This window comes from Eschrichtius robustus, chromosome 19, assembly GCF_028021215.1.
Source record: "Eschrichtius robustus isolate mEscRob2 chromosome 19, mEscRob2.pri, whole genome shotgun sequence".
NCBI classification, from domain to species: domain Eukaryota; kingdom Metazoa; phylum Chordata; class Mammalia; order Artiodactyla; family Eschrichtiidae; genus Eschrichtius; species Eschrichtius robustus.
In genome coordinates this window covers 36,748,925-36,773,367 of record NC_090842.1, presented here as the reverse complement: position 1 = coordinate 36,773,367, position 24,443 = coordinate 36,748,925, and the positions used below count along the sequence as shown (strand labels likewise).

Below are 24,443 nucleotides of genomic sequence, written 5' to 3'. Positions count from 1 at the left end.
AGGGACCTCAAGGAGCAGAGAGTTCTTTCCTTCTCTGCTTCGAAAATAACTTTTCTACTTATTCCATTTTCTAAGAGTATTTAAAGTAGGGTTATCCAGATACCTGAAGGGAGAAAATAAGTCTGGTCAATTGGATTGGAAGTAGTTTTTCCCAATCTGAGTTCTTTTTATTTTTCAATTTTAGTGTTCCTCTATAAAAAAGCCTTGCTTTACAAATGGATATTTTGCTTGAAAGTTGTATTCAATAAAAAAAAAAATTTGTTTTATCATATTTTAGATGTTTCAAGGAAGTTCTCAGTTTAAAGACACCGTATGGTCAAACCTTTTGCCAAGCAATCTGTCCTTCCTTTATTTGCTTATTAGTGAATTTAGGGTTTCTTATATTGACATTACTGAGTGGTGGTATTCCTTCACCACCAACTGTAATGGGCCAGTGCTGGGGGACCTCGCAAACAGGAAAACATACATTCAAAAGACAGAACCAAATCAGTCTTAAGAAACAAGGTGACTTAGTAATGCTGTGGATAAGGAAATTACTAGTTAAGAACTGCACTGAATGTGAAAAGTACAGTAACTTTTTAGGTCATTAGACAATCACTTATTTAATTGAGATGTAACTTACCGTTGGTCCGAATGAATTAGTGTTCCCTCCTTTAGATGGTTTCCCAAGTTATATAAACTGGCCTGCCTCTTTGATTTAATTATTTTATTTAATCCTGACACCTAAATCATTGTGCTTATGCACAAACGGGAATAATTAGGCCTTCAAGAAATGGAGTACTGTATCTGTTTATAGTGTTGAAACATCAAACAAATTATTCTTGATGAAGGTCTTTATACAAAGTATTCTTTTTTTATTGAAGTATACTTGATTTACAATACTTGTTTCAGGTGTACAACATAGTGATTCAATATTTTTATAAATTATACTCTATTTAAAGTTATTATAAAATATTGGCTGTATTCCCTGTGCTGTATAGCAGGGGTCCCCAACCCCTGGGCCTCAGACCGGTACTGGTCCATGGCCTGTTAGGAAGTGGGCTGCACAGCAGGAGGTGAGTGGCGGGCGAGCAAGCAAGTGAAGCTTCATCTGTATTTACAGCCGCTCCCCATCGCTTGCATTACCTCCTGAGCTCCGCCTCCTGTCAGATCAGCGGCGGCACTAGATTCTCATAGGAGAGTGAACCCTGCTGTGAACTGCACCTGCGAGGGATCTAGGTTGCGTGCTCCTTATGAGAATCTAATGCCTGATGATCTGAGGTGGAGCTGAGGCGGTGATGCTAGCACTGGGGAGTGGCTGCAAATACAGATTATCATTAGCAGAGAGGTTCGACTGCACAGAGACCATAATAAATCAGTTGCTTGCAGACTCATATCAAAACCCTACAGGGGGTGGCAAGTGAAAACGAGCTCAGGGCTCCCACTGATTCTGCATTATGGTGAGTTGTATAATTATTTCATTATATATTACAATGTAATAATAATAGAAATAAACTGCACAATAAATGTAATGTGCTTGAATCATTCCAAAACCATCCCCCCCACCCCCACCCCTCTCCGTAGAAAAATTGTCTTCCATGAAACCAGTCCCTGGTGCCAAAAAGGTTGGGGACCACTGCTATATAGTGTATACTTGTAGCTTATTTATTTTATACATAGTTTGTACCTTGTAGTCCCTTACCCCTATCTTGCCCCTCTCCTCTTCCCTCACCCCACTGGCAGCTACTAGTTTGATTTCTATATCTACGAAAATAAAATATTCTTAAATACACACACCCATACTCATTTTGTTTATATGTACATAGAGTATTTCTGAAAGGACCCACGAGAAATTGGTAGCGTTCTAGTCTTTGCCTTTGGGAAAAGGAACTGTGGTCTGGGGGGACGGAGCAGCTTTTCACTGAAAACCCTTTTTAACCTTTCAGAATTTGAACTTGTGAATCTATTATTTATTTTCAAAAATGAATAAGAACTTTTTAAAAGTATTCTTTATGCTACTAACAAAACTGTTCAGTGGTTCTTGTCAGCTGCCAGTATAGGTGCTCCAGCCCTTTCCCAGATGCTCTGTGACCGTTGTATGGGGCAGCTCTGTCTCCTGTGGGTGGGGAGCTGGCCTCTACTGTTCGTGTCCTGCTTCTCCTGCTAGGCCTTGTGTCCGTGTACAGTGGACTCTGGCAATGTTTTGTTAGCTTCTTTCCCAACCCCTGCTAATACCTACCAGATATTCTTTTAATTGTCTAATTGCCTAGGCCACTTACATTTAGTATTTTCTCCATGCTAACAACAACTACATGTTAAGTATTTTTATGTGCCAGGCACTTTTCTAAGTGCTCCTTTAATCCTCACAACAGTCTTTTGAGGTAGGTACTTTATTGTTACTGTTTGACAGATGAGGAAACTAAAGCACAGCTAAGTGGTTTTTCCAAGGTCACACATCTAGGAAGTAGCTGACCCAGAGTGCAACCCCCTTCCCCAGCAATTTGACTTCTGAGCCTTTTCTCTTAACTTCTCTGCTACAGTTGCCACTTCTTTCAGAGATTGGAAAATAAGGCAGCCTTGATGTCTCTTCTCTAGGTTTAACTATCGTATTGCACACTAGCTAGGTTGACTTTTCAAATGAGATATATTAAAAGGAAATTGATGTGAACCCATGACAAGTTCTTCCTTTTCTTCTGTAACCCCATTAGTCTCATTGCTAGACATCTAAACAGTTATAATTACAGGCATATCTCAAATATTGCAGGTTTGGTTCCAGACAATTGCAATAAAGCAAATTACATAAAATTTTCTGGTTTTCCAGTGCATATAAAAATTATGTTTACACTATACTGTAGTCTACTAAGTGTGCAATAGCATTATGTCTAAAAAAACAATGTACGTACCTTAATTAAGAAGTACTTTGTTGCTAAAAATTGGTAACCGTCATCTAACAACACAGGGTTGCCACAAACCTTCAATTTGTAAAAAAAAAAAAAAATCTGCAAAGTGCAGTAAAGTGAAGCACAATAAAACAAGGTATGCCCGTACCCTGTTGAACAACCAGCTTCATTTTCCCCTAATTAGGTACTACCTGTAAACATTAACATTATGTTGGATTGTATTGAATACAGAATACAATAGATGGACCACACTGAATATAGGACTGAGGCATTATTATACCAAGCAGAATAACACTGCTATCATTTGATTGAAAGGAGACATTTCTGCTGGGTCCCATTTTGAGTAGTACGTAGATAGACATTGTTCTGAGGCTGTGATTAAGTTCACTGTAAATCATCACTGAGGTAAAAGCAAATAAGTATGACTCATCGTCTCTGCATCTCTGGTAATAATTCTGGGGACTCCATCTGCTTTCCACCATACGAGCCTAACATTGAGAGCCTTTCCTTCCGTCCTTTGAAGATTATCTACCATGCCCAGATTTGGTTCAGATTTGAGTTTATTTTCTGCTTTCATTTGGTTTGTGGAATGTGAATGGAAGATTTTGCAATACTCTTGTCTTAAATGAAATATAAAGAGTAGAGTAGAGAACACTTTTTTTGTTTTGCTTTTTTCTGCACATAATGTTGTTTCACTTATTTGCATGCATTTTTATGCTGCCAGCTCAGAAAGGACCTGCCACAGAAATGATGTTAATTTAATAGCAGGTGACTTACATGCTGCAGTCTGACAGCAAGCATAATAACTTCTTGTGTTAATTCTGAAAGCAATATGTACTCTTATTTGTTGTCTCAATTTTTGGCTGTTCTGTTTGTGTATTGAAGTGGTTTTCTAATATAGTCCCTTTTCCCCAAAAACATTAATATAGTAAAGATAACTACTAAAAACAGGAGGTTTAATTTATCACAATAGTCAGCTGGTTGGCTTCAGTAATTTGACATATATAAAATCCGATAGTCATATAGCTGAAAATGTTCTATAAGGTTTTGTAGAAGCTGAAAACGATTATTGACTAGAAAATGAAATTTTCCTATTAAGTGGGAACCAGGATATAACAATGCAGCATATTAATATTGAGTTATTTCTTTCAGCAACCAACCCTGTCAGATATGACCATGTATGAGATGAATTTCTCTCTCCTTGTTGAAGACATGTTGGGAAATATCGACCAGCCGAAATACAGACAGATAGTTGTGGAGGTTTGTATTTTAAAATGTAGATTGCTGAAGAAGTGCTTTCTATCTGTTCCCTGAAAACTAGTATAAGGAAACTGGCCAAGAGACCAGGAATTCCACTCCTCACCTAACCCAAATCTCCAGTTGAGTCCTGGAGAAGATGGCCATCCTTGACCCAAGTTGAAGCACATGAACAATTCAAACATCTTAAATCCATCAGGGTGGAAAGGCTAACTGCCCAACTTTCTCAGCTACACACTCACCCCGACAGTAAGTGCATCAACGATACCATGAAAGAGAGGAAGTGACCTTTTTCTATTTGTCTTTTTTTTTTTTTCTGTTTACAGAAATAACTCATGACTATTGTACAAAATTTCAATAGTTCAGAAAATGATAGAAAAGAAAGCCAAAAATGTCTCTATATCCACTAACAATAGATTGTCACTATTATTTTGAGGGACACCTTTCTAGACATCTCTCTGTGATCAGAGAAGGCGTGTAATTTTGTGTATCATCATTGCTCCATATAAAGTTAAATGCTAGCATACACACACACACGTGCATGCGCATGTGTACACATATTTTTTTGCCATTTTAAAACATTATATCAAATACATAGAGAGAAAATAAATAAATAAATAAATAAATAAATAAATAAATAAATAAATAAATAAATAAATAAGAAAAAAGAAAAAAAATACATAGAGAATCCCTCAAATGAATGGATATAATTTATAGCTCATCCTCACTTTGTCTGTTTCTCTGGGAATGTCTCCATCAGACTTTGTGTTTCTTGAGGGTGGGTAATACGTCTTATTGATACAGAAGCTCTCAGTGAGTGCTGAACTGGATGTGGCACCTCCTAAAATCCCTGTCTAAAGATGGGGTTTTTAGAAGGGTGAATGCCTTCCTTGTGCTGTTAACCTTTTGGTATCTTGTGCCCATAGTTATCTCTAAAATAAAGTCATTCTCTTTGCAGAAGAAATCTACATTTAGTACTTGAGCAAAACTTCGAATTCTTTTGACTAAAGCCCTGCGCCAAGGTCTCCCGCATTGTGACCCCTGGATTTTTCTGTTTCCTTTGGTTCTTTCCGGTTCTGTTTGGGAAGCATTTCAATAAAATACATGCAGAAAGATTCCCAAGTTGGGGATTATGAGGCCATAATTCCATGTCCAACTTAGGAGCCATAATCATCATGAGAAAGTCTTTACCAAGCATTGTATACTCAGATACAATCTTTGCATATTACAGTTTGTCATATAAAATGAACATTACTACTTAGATAAATGTATAGGGTAGCCAAACAATAGGATGATGCCTTAAACTAAGATAGCTTATACAAACCAAATAGTACTCATGTCATAGTCAGAGTTAAGTATATTGTTTAAAACATAACTGTCCCCTGAAAAATACTATGATGCCACAGAATTATACTCATTTTGGGGTGCTAGACTCCAAGTCATTTGATCCTGAGCCTAGATCCAGAATCTCCACTGAACTCATCTGCCTTCTCTGGCTTTGTTGCCTACCACCTCTTCTGAGGCAGCCTCTGCTCCACTGGACACTGTTCTGGTGTCTTGCCACCAAGGATTAAGGCCTGAAGACCAGAAAGAGTTCAGACACTTTGGGTGAATAGGGCACTATGTACTGTTGACAGGATTAGAAAAGTCATTTTTCTAAGTTATTAGTTTTATTTAAGTGACTAAAAAACATTTCCATACAGCTACAGGGATACATACAATGAAAAAAAAAGTGAGGTTTCCAAACAGAACTCATGCTACTAATTGGCAAGATTAGGAAGATTCCATCCATGGATGATCCTAAAGCCTATCATTGTACAGAACACACTGTGGAATATGAGGACCATACATCAGTCTGAGTAAAGAATGAAAACATATCCAGACTGTGTCGCTTTTATGGTTCATATAATTGGCTTTCAATATGTCTGTCTCTTCTAGTTACTAATGGTTGTATCCACTGTACTGGAAAGAAACCCTGAGCTAGAATTTCAAGACAAAGTAGATCTAGACAAACTGGTGAAAGAAGCATTTCATGAATTTCAAAAAGATGAGAGTCAACTAAAAGAAGTTGGAAAACAAGTAAGTAGACAAAATAGCTTTTTGTAGAATTGCTTTTTTGTCTCAGTTCTTCAAAATATCCCTAATCTCTTATCATTTAACTTATGAAACAGATTTACGGAGTACAAAATAGAGTACTTGAGAGGCAGAGGGAAGTCTGATCTATTTAAGGAATTAATGTTACTTTTTAGTTAATTACTAGTCAGTTCAGCTATGAAGTTCTAACTAAAAAGAAATCTAAGAAGAGATAAATTTTCCTTTTTATAGTTAGCAGTTAAAATGTGTTTTACCAGAAAAGAGCCATAGATTCCAGAAGGCTATAAAATTAAATTCTGGGGAGGATGGGAATGAGTAACAGGCTACATTGGCACTGTGTACTACCTAATATAGTCCCTTCCAGGCTCTCTGTTTAATATTTTATGCTTGTCAGTAAAAAGGTTCCCTAAGTAAATAAAAATTATCAGCAAAGAGGAGAATACTAAAAATGTCTGTCTTTGCTTTATATGCTGAGAAGACACCTCAGGAAAATAAAAGAAAAACTCAAGAAGCTCATCTTTTCCATGAGGAAATATTTCTGTGAATTTACTTTTCCCTCTAGGCTGACACTGACTTTACCTGTCAACTCTTTACAAACAGAAAATCAAACAACTTGCTTATTGTTTTCCTTTGTAGGATGACATGACTTCCTTTTACAATACTCCCCCCCTGGGAAAAAGAGGAACATGCAGCTATTTGACAAAGGTCGTGATGAATTTGCTGCTGGAAGGAGAAGTCAAGCCAAGCAATGATGACCCATGTCTGGTTAGCTAGTGAGGAAGGTGTTAGAGACTCTGTTGAGGCAGGTTTTCCAGAAGTGTGTGACGTTTGTGTTGAAGCTTAATCAAGGCAGCCATTGATGTGTGGGCTGATCATGCTGGTGAGTGGTTGCCACACCCTTGGCAGAGTTATTGGACCTCTTGCATGCCATAAGCAATCTGATGGTAAGAACTGCTTATAATCAAGTGCAAATAAGTTCTCATGATTATGCCCACTACAATAATAATCTTTACTGAACAACGGTAATTGTTTATGAATTGAAAGTTCACCACTGCATGTTTTGTGATTACACAGCTCCTCAAAATGAGTCTTTGCACTTTGGACTAAATTCCCACCTTACTGCCAATTAAATGAATTTCCCAACTAATTATGCGTACTAGGAATGAAAATATGTGGAAAGGTAAATTTTTTTAAGTGGCATTATAGTGCTAGAAAAAGATACCAGTATGCATCTTAAAAGCAAAATCAGCCAGCTGATATTTTGATTCTCAAACTGCATTATTGATAATGTTTTAGTATACAGAGCTATTGTACAATTTTTGCCTTGTAAACATGATTGTGGTTTTGTATTTGTGCTAACTGTAGTGGTTGAACTAAAATAATAAATCTATGCCTGATCAAATATTTTCTCTGTGCCCTTACTAAAAACAGAATTTAAGTAAGATTATTCAGAAGTGTGGACTGTTAACCTAGTTTGTACTCATAAAAAACAAAATTAAAAGTCATTAAATTTTATTTCTGAATCAATGAATATATCTGGATACATTCTTTGTTCCCATTTTTCACAGTATCAAGTTTATTACTCCTGAATATTTTCATTTAATTGATCAGGAGATGAAATGGAAGAGAATCTATGGTACCTACAATTACACATATTTTGTTACCAAATTTACTTAAGCAAATGTCAATAAAAATATAAAGTAGATTAAACATTTAAATTTTATGAATTTATTTCCTTACTGAATATTACAGTGAAGCCCATTAATTTGATCCCTGGCCCCAAAGAGAGTCATTTTTCTGACCAGTCTTATTATTGAGTTTCACCTGAGAAGTCGAACTTGTCACAAAAAATGCAGCCCATTTGTAGAGTCTTGAAAGGATCTAAGAAAGAAAGGACAAAGTAGCTTCAGTGACAAGTCAAATTGATATCAAATAAATGGATGCAGGAGCACATGAAAAAAATCTGAAGAGTCAGGCACATTCCTCATAACTTTGAGGTACACTGCCTAGATCCTGCATAAGAGATCATACGTGTGCAGGTTGGCAAAATTGAGAAAAATGAGGTAAAAATCTGACCAAATAGAACTTTTTTTTTTTTCAGAAATCAAGGAGAAAAATAACATCTATTCAGAACCTGTTATGTATTAAGTGTTTCACATGAATTATAATATCAAATTTGCATACTGATCATATGAAATAGAAATTGTTATCCCAATTTTACAGGTAAGAATACTATGGTCCATATTATGTAATAAATTCTTCCACTTGTAATATGAAAAGAATTCAGATTTCTGTATGTCATTACAGAATCTATGTACTTCTCTCTAGTCTACCCCAGACTGATTTTTCTTCCCTCTAATGTGATTGTAGTCTTAGATTGCCACATTTCCTGGTGAAACCTACTGGGGAGAAGCCAGTAACAGTTGATTCAGGCTATGGGGGATGATTTAGTTTAGGAGGAGTTCTCCTTGCTTCTTCAGGAATTCTGGCCTAAGGCTATCTTATCTGATTGAACTATCTTTGATTCCAAACCAATCACTGGCTTCTGTCCAGAACCATGATCTTACTGGATTACAAACCACTTTTGAAAGCCTCCAGATAAATGCTATAAGCGCTCACTGCCCACTGAGAATTCCTCACTAGTCAGTCAATTTGAGTTTTCCCTTTGACTCAGAGCATGAATCTGGCTCTGAAAAAAATTCCAGTAGTAACATAAATAATAGGAAATAAAAGTGGTATCACTGAAATAATTGTTTTATCTCTAATGATCAATAATTTGAAAGAGCTAGAACAATTTATATTTGGCAATGTGGATGCATTTGAGTACTAAAGTCAGTCAAACTGTACAGTCTTTTCTCAGTGCCCACAGGAAATTTGTTCCGGGACTCCCCATGGATATCAAAATCCATGGATGCTCAAGTTCCTTATATAATGGCATAGTATTTACATGACCTACATACGTCCTCCTGTACACGTTAAATCATCTCTAGATTACTTACAATTCCTAATACAATGTAAACGCTGTGTAAATTGTTGCCAGTGTGCTGCAAATTCAAGTTTTGCTTTTTGGAACTCTCTGAAATTTTTTTTTCCTGAATATTTTTGACCCATGATTGATTGGTTGAAATTGTGGATGCAGAACCCATTACACGTACACACACATGCAACAAATATATCTATCACATTGTATTATTTGTGAACTCTGTATGTTTGCTATATAAAAATGCATCTGTTTTGAGTGACAAAAGAAGAGCTTGTTCTGTTGTTACATATTTGATTCTCTTTCCTTAACATAAAAAAAAAATGCAGCTAATGGTGCTTTATTATTCACCTTGAAGAAGTACTGAAGATTAATTAGATTTGCATGAAATAATCTGAACTCCTTAAAAAAACAATAATAAATAATATTTCAGTGGGGAAAATTAATATGCACATAGCATGCATATATTAAATGTATTTACATAGATTCAATTCCTATTTATATGTGTATATATGTTGAATTTATATTTATACATATATTTAATTTTTTCTTCAAAAACACACACATACAGATTGGCCTTTCTTTGTTTGCTTATTTACAATAGTGAAAATACTTCAAGGAACTCCTTTGTGAATTTTGCAGCTCTTTGAGGAAATATCCATTTAAAATGTCTGGAATGTGTGTTAAGAAAAAGAAATGACTTTACATTTTCTTGAGAAGAAAAAATTTCACTATGCACAAAATGGCTTAGAGTAATATAGATGGTTTTTTCACTGTATCCTTTTCTTTTCTCCCCACCCCACCATATGCAAATTCAGAAAACAGGTAAAATATGAGCATGGCCATTACTTAAAATATGGCTTATATTTCAATGTAAGTTTTCTTGTAATATTATGGTTAAAGAGGAAAGTAACTTGAATTGAAATTGATAATTTGGTTACTTCCATCCTGCTTTTAGGTTTGTGCATCCAGAAGAAAAACAGATGCTGCTTCTCTTTTCTTTCCTTCTTTTTTTGTTTTTTTTGTTTTTGTTGTTGTTTTTGTTGCTCAGTAATGCAACATATTTGTTTATTTTTTCTTTTTACCTTTTGACCCCTTTCACCCATTTCTCTCACCCCCCAGCCCCTTACCTCTGGCAGCCATCAATCTGTTCTCTGTATTTATGATCTTGCTTATTTTTTTTAGATTCCACATGTAAGAGAGGTCATATGGTATTTGTCTTTTTCTTCCTCTGTCCGACGTTTTTCACTTAACATAACGCCCTCGAGTTCCATCCATGTTGTAGCAAATGACAAGATTTCATTCTTTTATGGCTAATATATAGTGGAATATTTCTTTATCCATTCATCCATCAATGGACACTGAAGTTGTTTGCATATCTTGGCTACTGTAAATAATGCTGCAGTGAATATGAGGGTGCAGATATTTTTTCAAGTTAGTATTTTCATTTTCTTTGGGTAAATACTCAGAAGTGGAATTGCTGAATTGTATGATGGTTCTATTTTTAATTTTTTGAGAAACTTCCATACTGTTTTCCACAGTGGCTGCACCAATTTACATTCCCGCCAACAGTGCATTAGGGTCCCTTTTTCTCCACACCCTCACCAATACTGGTTATTTCTTTTTTTATATAATAGTCATTCTGACAAGTGTGAGATAATTTCTCATAGTGGTTTTGATTTGCATTTTCCTGATGGTTAGTGATGTTGAGCATCTTTTCATGTACCTGTTGGTCATCTATATGTCTTCCTTGGGAAAATATCTCTTCAGATCTTCTGCCCATTTTTTAATTGATTTTTTTTTGTATGAGTTTTTTTATATATTTTGGGTATTAGTCCCTTATCAGATATATGATTTGAAAATACTTTTCTCCCATTCAGTAAGTTGTCTTTTCATTTTGTTGATGGTCAAGAACATCTTAAGGAGAGGGATATGGCAAAGAAGATAATACTTGACTTGCTATATTAAGAGAGTTTATGAAAAGATAATGAAGCAGCTAGTTTATAAAACAAGCATGAAAAAAATTTAAACATGAGACCCATGGAGAGAACTGAGGACTGACAGTTCATAGCTAGGGCAACTGGAAATTTAAAAAAAAACCTTGAAATATTTAATATTTGCTGAAATATGGAGGAAAAGGAACTATGTTGTACTTTTAAGAAAAGAAGTCCGATTAGCTGAGCAGAGTTGCCAGGAATCGGCCGCTGTCTTAGCTGAAATCAAACAAACATCATTTGCAAATGCATATATGAGTTTTAGCTTCCTGCTTAAATGTAACATATGCAGAATTCTGAAGTTTTCCGCTACTGAAGGCATTCAGAATCTGTGACATATGTATCGAGTTTGTGTTTTCATGAAGTTCAAAATTTGTTGTTCTGAAAGATATTTTGGGATCAATAAATCTTGATATTCCCTCTAGAGAAGCCAATGTCTGTTTTCTAATTAGGAAAGAAAAAAATAATAAGAATTAGAACACAGAACTCATGAATTGTAGAAGCCTCATTTGGCCTACAGAGCCAAAATGTTTTAACAGCTGTACTAGAGACTGACTGAAAATATTAGCACATTTACCCAGGCATGGCAAGACTTAAATCTAATTTAAAGCTTCCTTTATCACAATGGCAGATTCACTGTGTAAGTTTATTGTACAAGCAATGTCTATTGGAAACTCCTCACTGAATGTCCAATTCAGCTACATTTCCAGAACATTTTAAGAAGCATGGTGTCTTCCAGATTTCCTTCGATTTTATTTAAGTTTGAAAAAGTCATATTTCAGTTTTTAAAAATCAGAGTGTGGGATCATCTTGATGTCATCTCCAATATGTGATAAGTTTGCAGTGCCTTACGGATACCACACAACATTTATAGAATACCTGAATAAATTTAACTTTTCACCAGAACTCTAAAGATAAAGGTTCAGATAAAATTACTTCATGAGCATGCGTATTAAATAGATGGTATATAAAAGTAGAAGAATCTACACAATGTGAAAACATAGTTATAACAGCACAGAGAGACCACAGTTAAATCAAGGAGAGTCTGGAAGTATGGTAGTATGCAGCCGGATTCATAAAACTACTCTATCATCTCAGAAACTAAAAACGTGAATGGAAATTGAGGGAGAAAGGATTGGCAAAACAACGTCAGCAGCATTCAAACTAAGGAAGCAATACAACCTCATACTGTAAACTCTGAACAGCAGCAGGAAGACAAAAGACTCATAGGAATTTGTATTTGGCTCCTATCCTCTGGCCTCCCAGAAGCTGTACAGGGTGAGGACAAGGTCAGTAGATAAATTATGAAAAACCTAATGCATTTGGAGGGAATCAGATGAGAGCTGAATCAGCATCTAAGGGAAAAGAAACAGAAAATGTCCTTCCAGGATGGAAGTTCTTCCCCCACCACACATAACACTGTCCCACATTATTCTCCAGCAGGACTATTGCCAGCCCACTTGACAGCTGTGTGAATTAGAAGAAGGCACCCTTTCTGAGCACACTTAGCCCTGTGGGCACAAGGTTTAGTACCTTTGTGCAAAGAAAAAGATCCTTTCTCTGCGTAGATACAGACCCATACTAGCCTAGGACACGTAGCTCAGAGAGCCTAGCATAAACTGGATTTCAGCCCCTTATTACCCTCTCAACTGGGCACCTTTGTGCAGTGTGCAAACCACACGACTGCCACAGTCATGCTCCCCAAGGAAGGGAATAGCTACTAGGAGTGGGCATTTTGATTGTTTCATCTGAGAGATTGGCAAATCAGAGAGAGAACCACAGTGAATGCAAATGGAAAAGAAAAGAAACAGGGGTGGACAAGGTTGATCCAACCTAGAATTGGTATCTGTAGGTAGAGAAGGCTATGATTGGCACAGGAAAAAAAAAAAAAAAATTCAAAGATATGATAAAGTTTTCCCTAAATAAGGAAGAACTAAAAGATAAAGAGGATACATCGTGTTTCAGAAAAATTTGATACAGAATGAACAACACTGAAACATCTTGGAGAAGTTACTTGGAGAAGTTCAGACCAAAAAAATCCCATCAGGTAGGGCTGAATTTCTCCACATCAGTTCAATGTCACACAAAAAGTGTGACCTAAGTTTTTTTCCCAGCCAGTTATAAAGGCAAATGAAGAATCCTTAAATAGGCAGTAACTCAGGAATCGTAACAACCATGAACCTTTCTTGAAAATAATATTTGACTAAATCCAGTCAATCAAGGGGATCAATGTGAAGAGTATAGTAATGGAGAAAACTTGATACATTAAAAACATAAGAATTAATCCATTAAAATATAAAATTAACTATGCAATTTGTATTTACAGAGAAGAATGTAAAGATGACTTGAAAGAAAAACTTCACAATTTAAAATAATATAACTAATGGACTGGGACAAAAATCCTAGAGCTTGCTGACAAAACTCAGTGGGGGCTGAGAAGGAAGTATGAGTGAGCTAATTCCCTTGTCTTGCACAGCAAGATGTCAATATTCACTTCATTTTTTTAAAGTTAATAAATCAAGAAATAAAGTTTTTAAAAGTTTACCATTTGAAATACAAAAGTAATTTTAAATTACCAGAAGGTGGGGGTGGGGGGGTGTTCAGAAAATTGACCATATAGCACAAGATAGAAAACAAAAGAATAATGATAGATCCACTATAACTGCAGCTGTCTTCTTTACTATCAGACAGCATTGAATTAAAATTTTAAAAAAGCATTAAATCCACAACTAGAGTACAAGTGGCCTAACTCAATGTACAAAACAAAACACAGCATCATGGTAGAAATTGCTAGCTGTCCGTCAAAATCTATTCTTCACTTGCATAGTAAAAATTATAGCTTGGCATATGGCTGCTCAGATTTGCCATACAGTCTATTCTCTCTCACAGTTGAGTGTGGCCTTGTGACTTCACGGGAATGTTCTCCAATGGGATGTGAGCAGAACTAATGAGTGCCACTTATAGGCCTGGCCCATAAACCTCCCTGCTTGCCCCTCCGTGCTCCTTCCCCGTTCCTGTGGGCTGGGATGATAATGACTACAGCGAATGTGGCAGCCAAACTGCCTCAGTCTCTTTCTAACTGTGCAGCAGTCTCTGCCCGTCCCCACCTCCCCAACACACTCTGCTTACTACAACAGCCATCGCTGACTACTGAGCCAGTGTTCTGTCCAGAGATAGAAACTATCCCGGTTATTTGGACAGAAAGAATGTAACACAAAGAATTGTTTAACCAGTGTAAGTATCAAGATACATAAAGCAAGTGTCTGAGAATGCAAGGAGAAACAAAAACGTAGACAAACTAAATCTACAGACAAATAATGATAGCATGGGAATAGTATAATCACTAATACATAAATATTTAATTTCATATCCAAACAACTGAGATTACACCTTCTAGTTCCTCTAAAACATTTTGAAGTTGACCGAATTTGGGTTGCCAAAGAAAGCCTCCAGGCATTTCAAAATTAGAAATAGCAATGACTGCATTCTTTTATGTAAAGCAAAAGGGAAAAAACCAACCAACCAAACAAACAAACAAAAACCCTAGTTTCATAACCGAAATAGAAAAGAAAAAAGCCAGGCTCTTGGAAATTTTGAAATTCCTTTCTAAATTGAAACCAAAATTGAAATTTCAGAATATCTATACTAGAATCAAATTACTACATATAAGAAGGCTAAAACCACATTCAGACAAAAATTCATATTTTTAAACATAGTACTAAACAAGATAGAATGGAAATAAATGAATTAAATACTCATTGCCAGAAGTTTTAAAATAAAACATAAGGAAAGCACAAGAAAGAAAATGATAAAGTGAAACAGAAATTAATTCAAAAACAAAAACAATAAATCAAAAAGGTGGTTTTTTGAAGAAAACATTACATAGCTATACGACTTGTTAGCTTAATAGAGTAATAAAGGAGTCTAATAATAGCTTACATTTACTGAGCACTTAACATCCTAGGCACTGGGCTTAGTGCTTTATGTATATTAGCTCTACCTTATGAGGTAGGAACTATTGGTATCCTCCTTTTACATTATGAGGAAACTGAGGAACAGAGTTTAAGCATCTTATCCAAGGCCCCACAAATAGTGTCTGAACAGTCAGATTCCAGTTCACAATATTAGCACTCAGAACTATGAAATAGTTATTTCACATATGCAGAGGACGTTTAAATGGAAAATTTAAATTTTTGATACATATTAACATTGTTCCATGACTGGTTTAAAGATGCTTCATGAAGAAACAAGCTCATCTATTTTTGAAGATTTGAGAAATCTGGGGTACGGTTAGGGACTCTCCTGCTGTCCCATAGCCCATATGCCTACTTTGCAACAGCATTGGTTCCTCTGTGATGCACCTTAGGAACAGCACAGTGGGAACCCAAGGGAGCAGTTTCCCTAAATGAGGGAGCTGGAACCCCTGCTGCTCCAAGAAAAACATTTACACTGGAACCTGGCTAATCCTCCTTCTTGCTTCAAAAAGATTACCTGAGGCATATCCGTCTGATAGAAAAAGCAGGTCCCCGTTCCATCTTGTAGAATGCACTGAAGGGTACCAAATAAGCACGAAAGTTCACAGCGTGAGTGCATCTTACTCTTCTTTTGAGCCCACGGTAGAATGAGAACGAAGAAACTCGATAACATCAGCCACTCACCATCAAGTGCCATCTTCCTGCGTTTGGTAGAGAAGTACAACGCGAGGTGGATAACTAACTCTCCCATCTTGTGCTCTCAGTATTGTGAACTACAGGGGCAGGTTTAAGTGGCAATTTTGGTTCAAATACCAGCTGAGCCACCAGTAGAGATGATCGGTTCAGAAGGGGTTTGGATCATTTAGAGAAGTGTTTGTTTTCTGAGCCTGAAAGTGGGTGCTATAATCAGAAATCCTTCATGCAACATGCATTTCTAGCTCTTCAGATTCAATTGTTTTTTGATGGAGAGATTGCAAATTATGAAAGTACAGCTTACGACCTAGAAGTTTGGCAGTGCAATCAAGTTTTTCTTTTGGTCAACTTCATGCACGACTCTGGGCTGAAAAGAAGCAGGATGAATTCAAGCAGAAATGAAATCGTTTGAATCCAATTTTTTCTGCCACTTCTTTATCCTGAAAAAAGTAGGGGAGTGATTCTCCAGCCCTTGAAATCATTAATCAGCCCTCAGTTAAGGAGATTACCTTTCATTTTAAGGTATTTTTCTGGGTTTGCTTTTTTGTTGTTGTTGTTTCCCATTGATCTATGTTAAAGGACAAAGGGCATTCACTTTTTTAGTATTCATAATTCCTTGACTCATAAGTCTATTTTACCCCAGTTTAGAAGCTCATGCTTGCCAATTTCATTTTGGTGGTCAGTATTAATAAACATTCACCTTGCACACAGCCATTTCCTGGTCTCCAGCCTAGAACTGTGGGAAAGGACAAAAACTAGGAGTTTGAGAACTTAGTCTCAGGCCCCTGATCTCCCATTTTTCTGGATGTTGTGGACCACTCGATGAATCACTGATGCTCTCTGAACCTCAGTTTCTTTATCCTTAAAGTGATTTACTTGGGCTACATTTTTGCAAAGGTCCCTTCAACTCTGCCATTTTATCAATCCATCTTCCATTTATGTAAGTGTGTATCAGCCCCTTTGCTTTAAACTTTCACTCCCTGTGTTGCTAAGTGCTGTCTTTCAAGGAGTGCCTCCATTCTCTTGCCTTAAATATCACCTGTATCCTCATAACATATATATGTGTGTGTGTATACATATACACACTGTATCTCTTATTTGTCCACTAGAAATTTACATTCATCTGTCCTACCGTCTTTCATTAAACCCTTTCTTATCCAAATTTTATAGAACTTGTTTTTCCTCCCCAGTATAGACACTTCCCATTTCTGGCTTCAAGGTCTCTTCACTATGGCATGCCCTTTATCACCAAACCTGTGGTCATATTTAAAGCCCTCATCCTCAGTTGCCAAGTCCCATTGTCTTCTTACTTCTGTCTTCAGAATCTGACATCTTCCTGTTTCCACTGCCAGGACGCTGATGGCCTTGTTTCTCTGTAATTGCCCACTTGACATCTGGCTTGAACCAGAAGAAAGTTCCCCAGCAGGGAGTGGGACTGCTTGCCTGCCTGTCTCACTGTCTGTAATCACAAAATCATAAATGGGACAAAGAGAAAACGTGGTTTAAAAGACTCAGATCTCAGCCCGGAAAAAGGATGCCTGCTGCCCCAGGAGATGACTGAAAAGCCAGGGAGCCATGTACCCAGAGACTTCCTTTGGGATCCTGCCCAGACCCTCCCTATAGATTTACCTGGGACACCTCCCCATGATGTCCATCAGGAGTTTTGGCTCCACCTCTGCTAAGCTTTTGGAATGATTTATCACATTTAACCCTAACACTATTAGGGTTAGGATTAAATGAGGAAAGCACTGTTATTACTCCCATTTCACAGATGAGGAAACTGAGTAACTGAGAGGTTAAACAGTCTGGGCAAACTCAGTGGCACAGCCAGGATCAGAACAGAGATCGACATGGTTTCAGATCTGGCCTCTTACATCACTGCTAATTCGCTCACCTTCTGAAAAAGCTGATTTGGGTTAATTTTATTTTTTAACCATCTATCTATCTATCTATCTACCATCTATCTTTCTTTAATGACAATAATGGCTAAGAAAAAGCAAGTCTGAAATAGTGTCCTCAGGGGAGAACCCTCCTTGTTGTAAACACGAAAGAATGGAAACTTTCTTCCATTTCTGCTGCATTGCATCCTCCCTCCCCCACCCCTAATGGAGTCCCCAACCCAACTAAGGATAGCTCTCCTTAGAACCCATCACACTTGGTGGGTTGTCTTTTGGGCAGGTACTTCCCTAGGCCAAAATTCCCACGGACATGGTATATTTGATTGACAGGGACAGTAGGGCTTATAAACATCTCTTCCCACCCAAAACTTAACAATTTTTAAGATCCATCCAAAACAAACCCTGGATTTGGTTTAAACTATAGCATGTATATGCCAGAGCAGGTGATGAGACAGGAGCCTTTCTACCTGTGCCCCTACCTCAGTCCTGGTCAGGCCACACCTGGAGCTGAAATTCTTTGTGGACACTGCAGCGGGGTCAGGGGAGGTGGGCAGCAGAGACTGTAGCCAGGCACTGAAAGGATCCCAGAGCAAGCCTCTCCCAGTCTCTAGCCCACCTCCTGAAGTTATAGGAGAGGCTGGCTAGAGTGGTGGTTTTTGAAACAGGGTGGGTTGTCCTCACGGGGAATGGTTTTTTTAAACCCAGAGGTCCAGTGTCTAACTCAGGAAGCGTACATCTTCCATGAGGGAGGGCACCTTTTATTTTCAAATTATAGTCGATGGCACACCTCCCCCCAGCCCTGGGCCCCCATTGAAAAGAATAGTGACCTAGATGGGGTTGTAAGCTATGTGTCTTTGTCTTGCTGCCTTAGGAGAGAAAGGATGCTATCCTGGGGAGTCAAGAATCCTTGAAGGAAATCCTGAACAAACTGCAGGATGGCTTCCACATTTACAATGCTCTGAATCAATGTTTTTCCCCTCCCTATTATACCCCAAATGTCCTTTTGGGTTCTTTTGTTCTTCCTGGGTTCCCCCACTGGCAGCAGATGAAAGAGTCACTTTCTGTTCCTAGAACTATCCACTGCCAAATACTTTTTCTTGTTTTAACACCTTTATTGGAGTATAATTGCTTTACAATGGTGTGTTAGTTTCTGCTTTATAACAAAGTGAATCAGCTATACATATACATATATCCCCATGTCTCCTCCCTCTTGCGTCTCCCTTCCACCCTCTGTATCCCACCCCTCTAGGTGGTCACAAAGCACCGAGCTGATCTCCCTGTGCTATGCGGCTGCTTCCCACTGGCTATCTGTTTTACATTTGGTAGGGCACTGCCAAATACTTTGACTGTATATCCTCCACCCATCCAATTTCATGACTTGAGTCTAATTATCTGTTCCCTTCTGGCCATTGCAAAACTGAATGTCTGTAAACACCTGTTCATCTTGTAAATAAACCTTCCCTGGCTCCTTATGATCTGCCTTTTTGAGTTAGTCCAGGCTAATCATGGTCTTCAAAACAGACACAGATGTGGTCCCCTTGCCTGAAATGTATTTCCTTGGCTGCTCTCTGGCTCAGTTCCTCCTGTCCCCTCCCCCTCCTACTAGTCTCGGTTTTGGACAGCCCAAGGATGCCAAGTAATTCTGTGCAATAATAGAACACAGACTATCTACTGGTGAGGCCAATGCTTTCTTTAGATGAAGTATAAACTCTCTGAGGCCCAGCACTCAATAAAGGCTAAATAAATTGGGTGTCTCCACCCACTACTCATTACGGTGCTAAACTTATAGCAGAAGTTGAATAAATGCTTCTTGATCGACAGAAAAGAGGGTGGATAATAAATATTTAGTATGAATGGGGATTTTCCTAAAGGGAGAGGTAATTGACTGTCTGAAAATAGGAAAGGGACTAAGGGCTGTTTTGGTACTTCTATGTATGACTGTGCAGTGAGAGAGTTAGAGAAATTCAGTAAACCTGTGCATGTTTACCTCATCTAGAAAATGAAAGGTAAAAAATGTAAGCTTGATGTTTATGAGAACCACTGATGAATGACTATAGTCATTTGAAAGCAAAAAGCTGAGAATTCCAACGTTGCTTTGTAAAAACAGCTTTAGAGTCACATTCTGAAGCTGGAAGATTTCACACAAATTAATAATACAAGTGATTTTTCAACTTCTATTGAACAAGGAAGTAAATAACTAGAGCTAGCAGAGTCAGCAGTTAGTTAAGTGGTTTTCTCAAATGTATCCAAGGCAGTGCCATTAATTTTCTCTGTGATGAAGGTAGAGGTAGGGGTAGGGGGTGATCCCAACACAATTCCTTCTACTTTTAACCCAGAGCCCCATATCCTTGACAGGAGTTTAGTTGGAGACTGTTTGATTAAAATACATTATGCCAGTGAAATTTTCCTTTGATTCTTTAACTTAGAGACCCACGGCAACAGTACATAGTATTAACTCAAGGAAGCACGTGCTCATCTGTAGGTCTCTCGTGGCTCCCTCTCCCCAACAGACGTATGAGGGAGACCAGTAGTCACCCCCCCCAACATCACAGAGGGTCATTATGAAGAGAAACGGGTGATCAATGAGAAAGGGCACTGACAAGGATAACACTTCTTTAGTATCTAATTATTGAAGGTTGCTTGGTATAAAACAATCAGTCTGCATAGTAGTTATTTGATTACACAATGTATAAAATGAAGTTTTAACTGTATTCAGGCATTGGATTATTGTACAGAGAGGAGCCTGATTCTTACTATGTCCGCGCTGGTGTTAGAACAGTGACCACAGAGCCTTTGGCCCAAAGGCTAGAGCAGGGGGTCCCCAACCCCCTGCCCGTGGACTGCTATCAGCCCACGGCCTGTTAGGAGCCGGGCAGCACAGCAGCAGGGGAGCGGCGGGCGAGCAGGCGAAGCTTCATCTGCCGCTCCCCGTCGCTGGCATTACTGCCTGAACCATCTCCCTCCCCCCACCCCCACCTGCCCCAGTCCGTGGAAAAATTGTCTTCCATGAAACCGGTCCCTGGTGCCAAAAAGGTTGGGGAGTGCTGGGCTAGAGGGCTCCATGAATCTTCACCAAATCCTTCCAACGTTTAAGGATTCAGGACAACATTAGTCACCTGTTCAAGGACACTTCCCAGCCATCATCCCATTTCACCCTCACAGCCTGCTCTGGGGTGGTTCCTCTCCCCCTAGCGTAGCGGCCCAGCTCAGTCCTCATCCCCACTACCACTCTGGGGCTGCACCAAAGGCCATTCCAGCTGATCTGACTAAAGAGGGGCAGTGGCCCCCCTCCCAGCTCAGGCCAGAGGCTCCGTGAATTCTCCAGGCCAGAGGGGCAGGGAGTCGGGCAGCGGCTGCTCTCTTCTGTTGCTGCTGTTCTTTTAGTGTCTGTCTTGTTGCCTTTGGGAAAGTGATGTCTTACAGTGACCCAAGCACCAACTCTCTGGAGTGCTGTTGTATTTCTGACCTTCCTTTTGCTGCTTATTATGTCCAGTTGGCCTGTCCATGGGACTTGGCCATTTATTATCATCCTGAGAAGGTGAAGGATGGACAGTCTGAACTCTGAGAACAGGAGGAATGGACAAAGGGTGTTTTGATGTGTGAGGTATAAACTGAGGTCTCAGCTGTGAAAGGAAAAGCCTTTAAGGCAGGAAGTAGAGGTAGGGTCTCCTATGGGGTTCCTGTTTCCAAAACATGTGTTTAACAAGTGTGTGTGTGTGTGTGTGTGTGTGCGCGCGCGCGCGTGCGTGTGCATGTGTGCGTGCGTGCATGTGTGTATGTGCGCGTGTGTGCGCGCGCATGCGTGCATGTGTGTATGTGCGCGTGTGCGTGTGTGTGTTTGTGCACGCACGTGCATGTGTGCGTGTGCGTGTGCACGTGTGTGCGTGTGTGTGCGTGCGTGTGTGTGCGTGTGTTTGGCATGGGGGCAAGAAGCACTCTCCTCCCACACCCAGTGCAGAGTCAATAGCAAACAGTGCCCAGCCAGGCTTTTTGAGAACATCATCCCTGCTTCCAGTGTAGCGTGTGTTCATTCCTGGATATAGATGAAACCAAGGTTTGCTTTGGGCTCCTCGGGGCAGAAGCAGATTGCCCTGCCAGGTAAGGCCAACCCCTGCAGCTGTGCTGGCATCTCACCTTCTCCTGTCTTCTCAAGCACCTTACCCATCAGTCAATCTCCTTCTTTTCTACTTTTCACTGAATCCTTCCTATTAGCTCTACCTTTTGCTCACATCACTCCCATCTTAAAATAAACCTTCCTTCCTCACCCCACATGACCCTGCATCCACACCATCCTTCTCCTTCCATTCGAACCAAATTTCTCAAAACAGTCTGCACGTGTTCTTTTTTCTTCACCACCCTGTCACTGAAATTACTACGGTCACCAATAATTTTCCTGTCACCAAGTCCAAAGGACATTTTTTATCTCTCAGCACTGTTTAAACAAAGAGCCTCTTCCACCCCAAAGTACTATCTTCCCTTGGTTTCCAGATCACCACACTCTCCTGGTTTACCTCCTCCTCCCTGGAAACTCTTTCTCAGCCTCTTTTACCAGCTCATCCTCTTCTACCTACCATTAAAATGTTGGCATTCCCCCCTCCTACACTGTTAGTGGGAATGTTAATTGGTGCAGCCACTTTGGAAAACAGTGTGGAGCTTCCTTAAAAAAACTAAAAATAGAGTTACCATATGATCCAGCAATCCCCCTCCTGGGCATATATCTGGACAAAACTATAATGCGAAAAGATACATGCACCCTTATGTTCATAGCAGCACTATTTACAATAGCCAAGACATGGAAGCAACGTAAATGTCTATCGACAGATGAATGGATAAAGAAGATGTGGTGTATGTGCACAATGGAATACTACTCAGCTATAAAAAAGAATGAAATAATGCCATTTGCAGCAACAGGGATGGACCTAGAGATTATCATACTGAGTGAAGTAAGTCAGACAGAGAAAGACAAATATATGATATCGCTTATACGTGGAATCTTAAAAAATGATACAAACGAACTTATTTACAAAACAGAAGCAGACTCACAGACATGGAAAACAAACTTATGGTTACTAAAGGGAAAAGAGGGGGAGGGGTAAATTAGGAGTTTGGGATTAACAGGTACAAACTACTATATTTAAAATAGATAAACAACAAGGTCCTACTGCATAGCACAGGGAAATATATTCAATATCTTGTAATAAACCATAATGGAAAAGAATATGAAAAATAATATATATGAAAAATATATATGCATATATATGTATAACTGGATAACTTTGCTGTACACCAGAAACTAACACAACATTGTAAATCAACTATACTTCAATTAAAAAAATATTGGTGTTCCCCTTGGCTTTGCCTAAGGCCCCCTTCTCTACTCTGTGGTCTCTCCTGCTTTCAAGACATCAATGATCAACAGCCAGTGTTTGTAACTTCAGCCCAGACCTCACCTCTGACATCAGATTCATATTCAGCTACCTGTTTGATAGCTCAGTCTATGGACACTTCACTGTCAATATATCCAATATTGAACCTGTAATGATCTCTCTCCCAACTCCTAAAATCCTGGCTTTCTTCCAGTTTTCCATCCATGACCCATATTCCCAGCTGTGCAGGCATACTTGGGATTCATCACTCCCACAGTCAATCAATATCAAGGTCTTTCAGTTCAGGTCCTGAAAAATCTTGCATCAGCTCACTGCTCTCACGTCTACGGCCAACACCTCAATTTGGCCACCATCATCTTGTGGCTGGACTTCTGTGCTGGGCTCCTAACTGCCTTCCTGCTTTCACTCTTGCCTCCCTCCCAACCATTCTCCAGCCATCAGCAGGAGATATACTTTTGAAATGAAAATCCGACCATGGCGGGGTGAGGTGGGGGGTAAGGGGAGAGCAGGGAGACTTAAAACTCTTTAAAATTAGAGAACCAATTTTTCTAAGATAAAATTCAAAATTCCTGTCTCAGTTCCTCAGATTCACCACAAAACCTTTGCTCTTGTTTTCTCCTCCCCCTCGTCACTTCACTCCTTTTGCCTCGCTGTCTCCTACTCATCCATCAGTTCCCAATTCAAATGTCACTTTGCCGGGAGCCACTGTGGAGATCAGAAACCAGAGAGCTCCTCCTGTTACTCACTTCATTCTCCAAAAGGAGTCTATAGGAGCAATGACCACAATTGCAACTCATAACTAAGTGATTAACTCCTTTAAAACTTACACTACCTTTCAAAGTAATGAAAAGGCTCTAAAATAGATTGTGGTGATGGTTGAATAACCCCATGAATATATAAAAAGCCATTGAATTGTATACCCGAAATGGGCAAATTGTATGGTATGTGAGTTATATCACTATAAAGCTGTCTTTTTTTAAAGAAAAGACAAACTTACACTAGAACAAAAGCTCTAGGGGAGGCAGGAAACTTTTTTATCTCATCATTGAGTACGTAGCACCCAACAGGGTGCCTTGCACGTGGCATGTGCTTAAATATTGGTTGAATGGTGGCAAAGAGGGTGAGTAAATGGTAGGGCTGCCCTTCTGAGTAAGTCTGGACTTGCAAATGTTTTTTTCTTATATTTGGGAAAGAAAGGTTGGCCACCCTGATTAGTTGAATGCTTTTTATATAAACGCCCTTAGGCCTCTGTCACGCTGCAGCGGGAAGCAGCGACCCTGAATTCAG

General features: G+C 38.9%; 1 protein-coding gene across 4 annotated transcripts in view; it reads left to right on the top strand.

Moving 5' to 3' along the window:
- Positions 1–7,757, top strand: part of PHKB (phosphorylase kinase regulatory subunit beta) — a 194,912-nt gene extending 187,155 nt beyond the window's left edge. For all 4 annotated transcript variants that reach the window (XM_068529138.1, XM_068529139.1, XM_068529140.1 and 1 more), the window contains 3 exons: positions 4,032–4,139; positions 6,075–6,215; positions 6,867–7,757. In XM_068529138.1, coding sequence (XP_068385239.1) covers positions 4,032–4,139; positions 6,075–6,215; positions 6,867–7,004 — 387 coding nt within the window. In that variant the 3' untranslated portion in view covers positions 7,005–7,757. The remainder of the gene's footprint in view (positions 1–4,031; positions 4,140–6,074; positions 6,216–6,866) is intronic.
- The last annotated feature ends 16,686 nt before the right edge of the window (positions 7,758–24,443 follow it).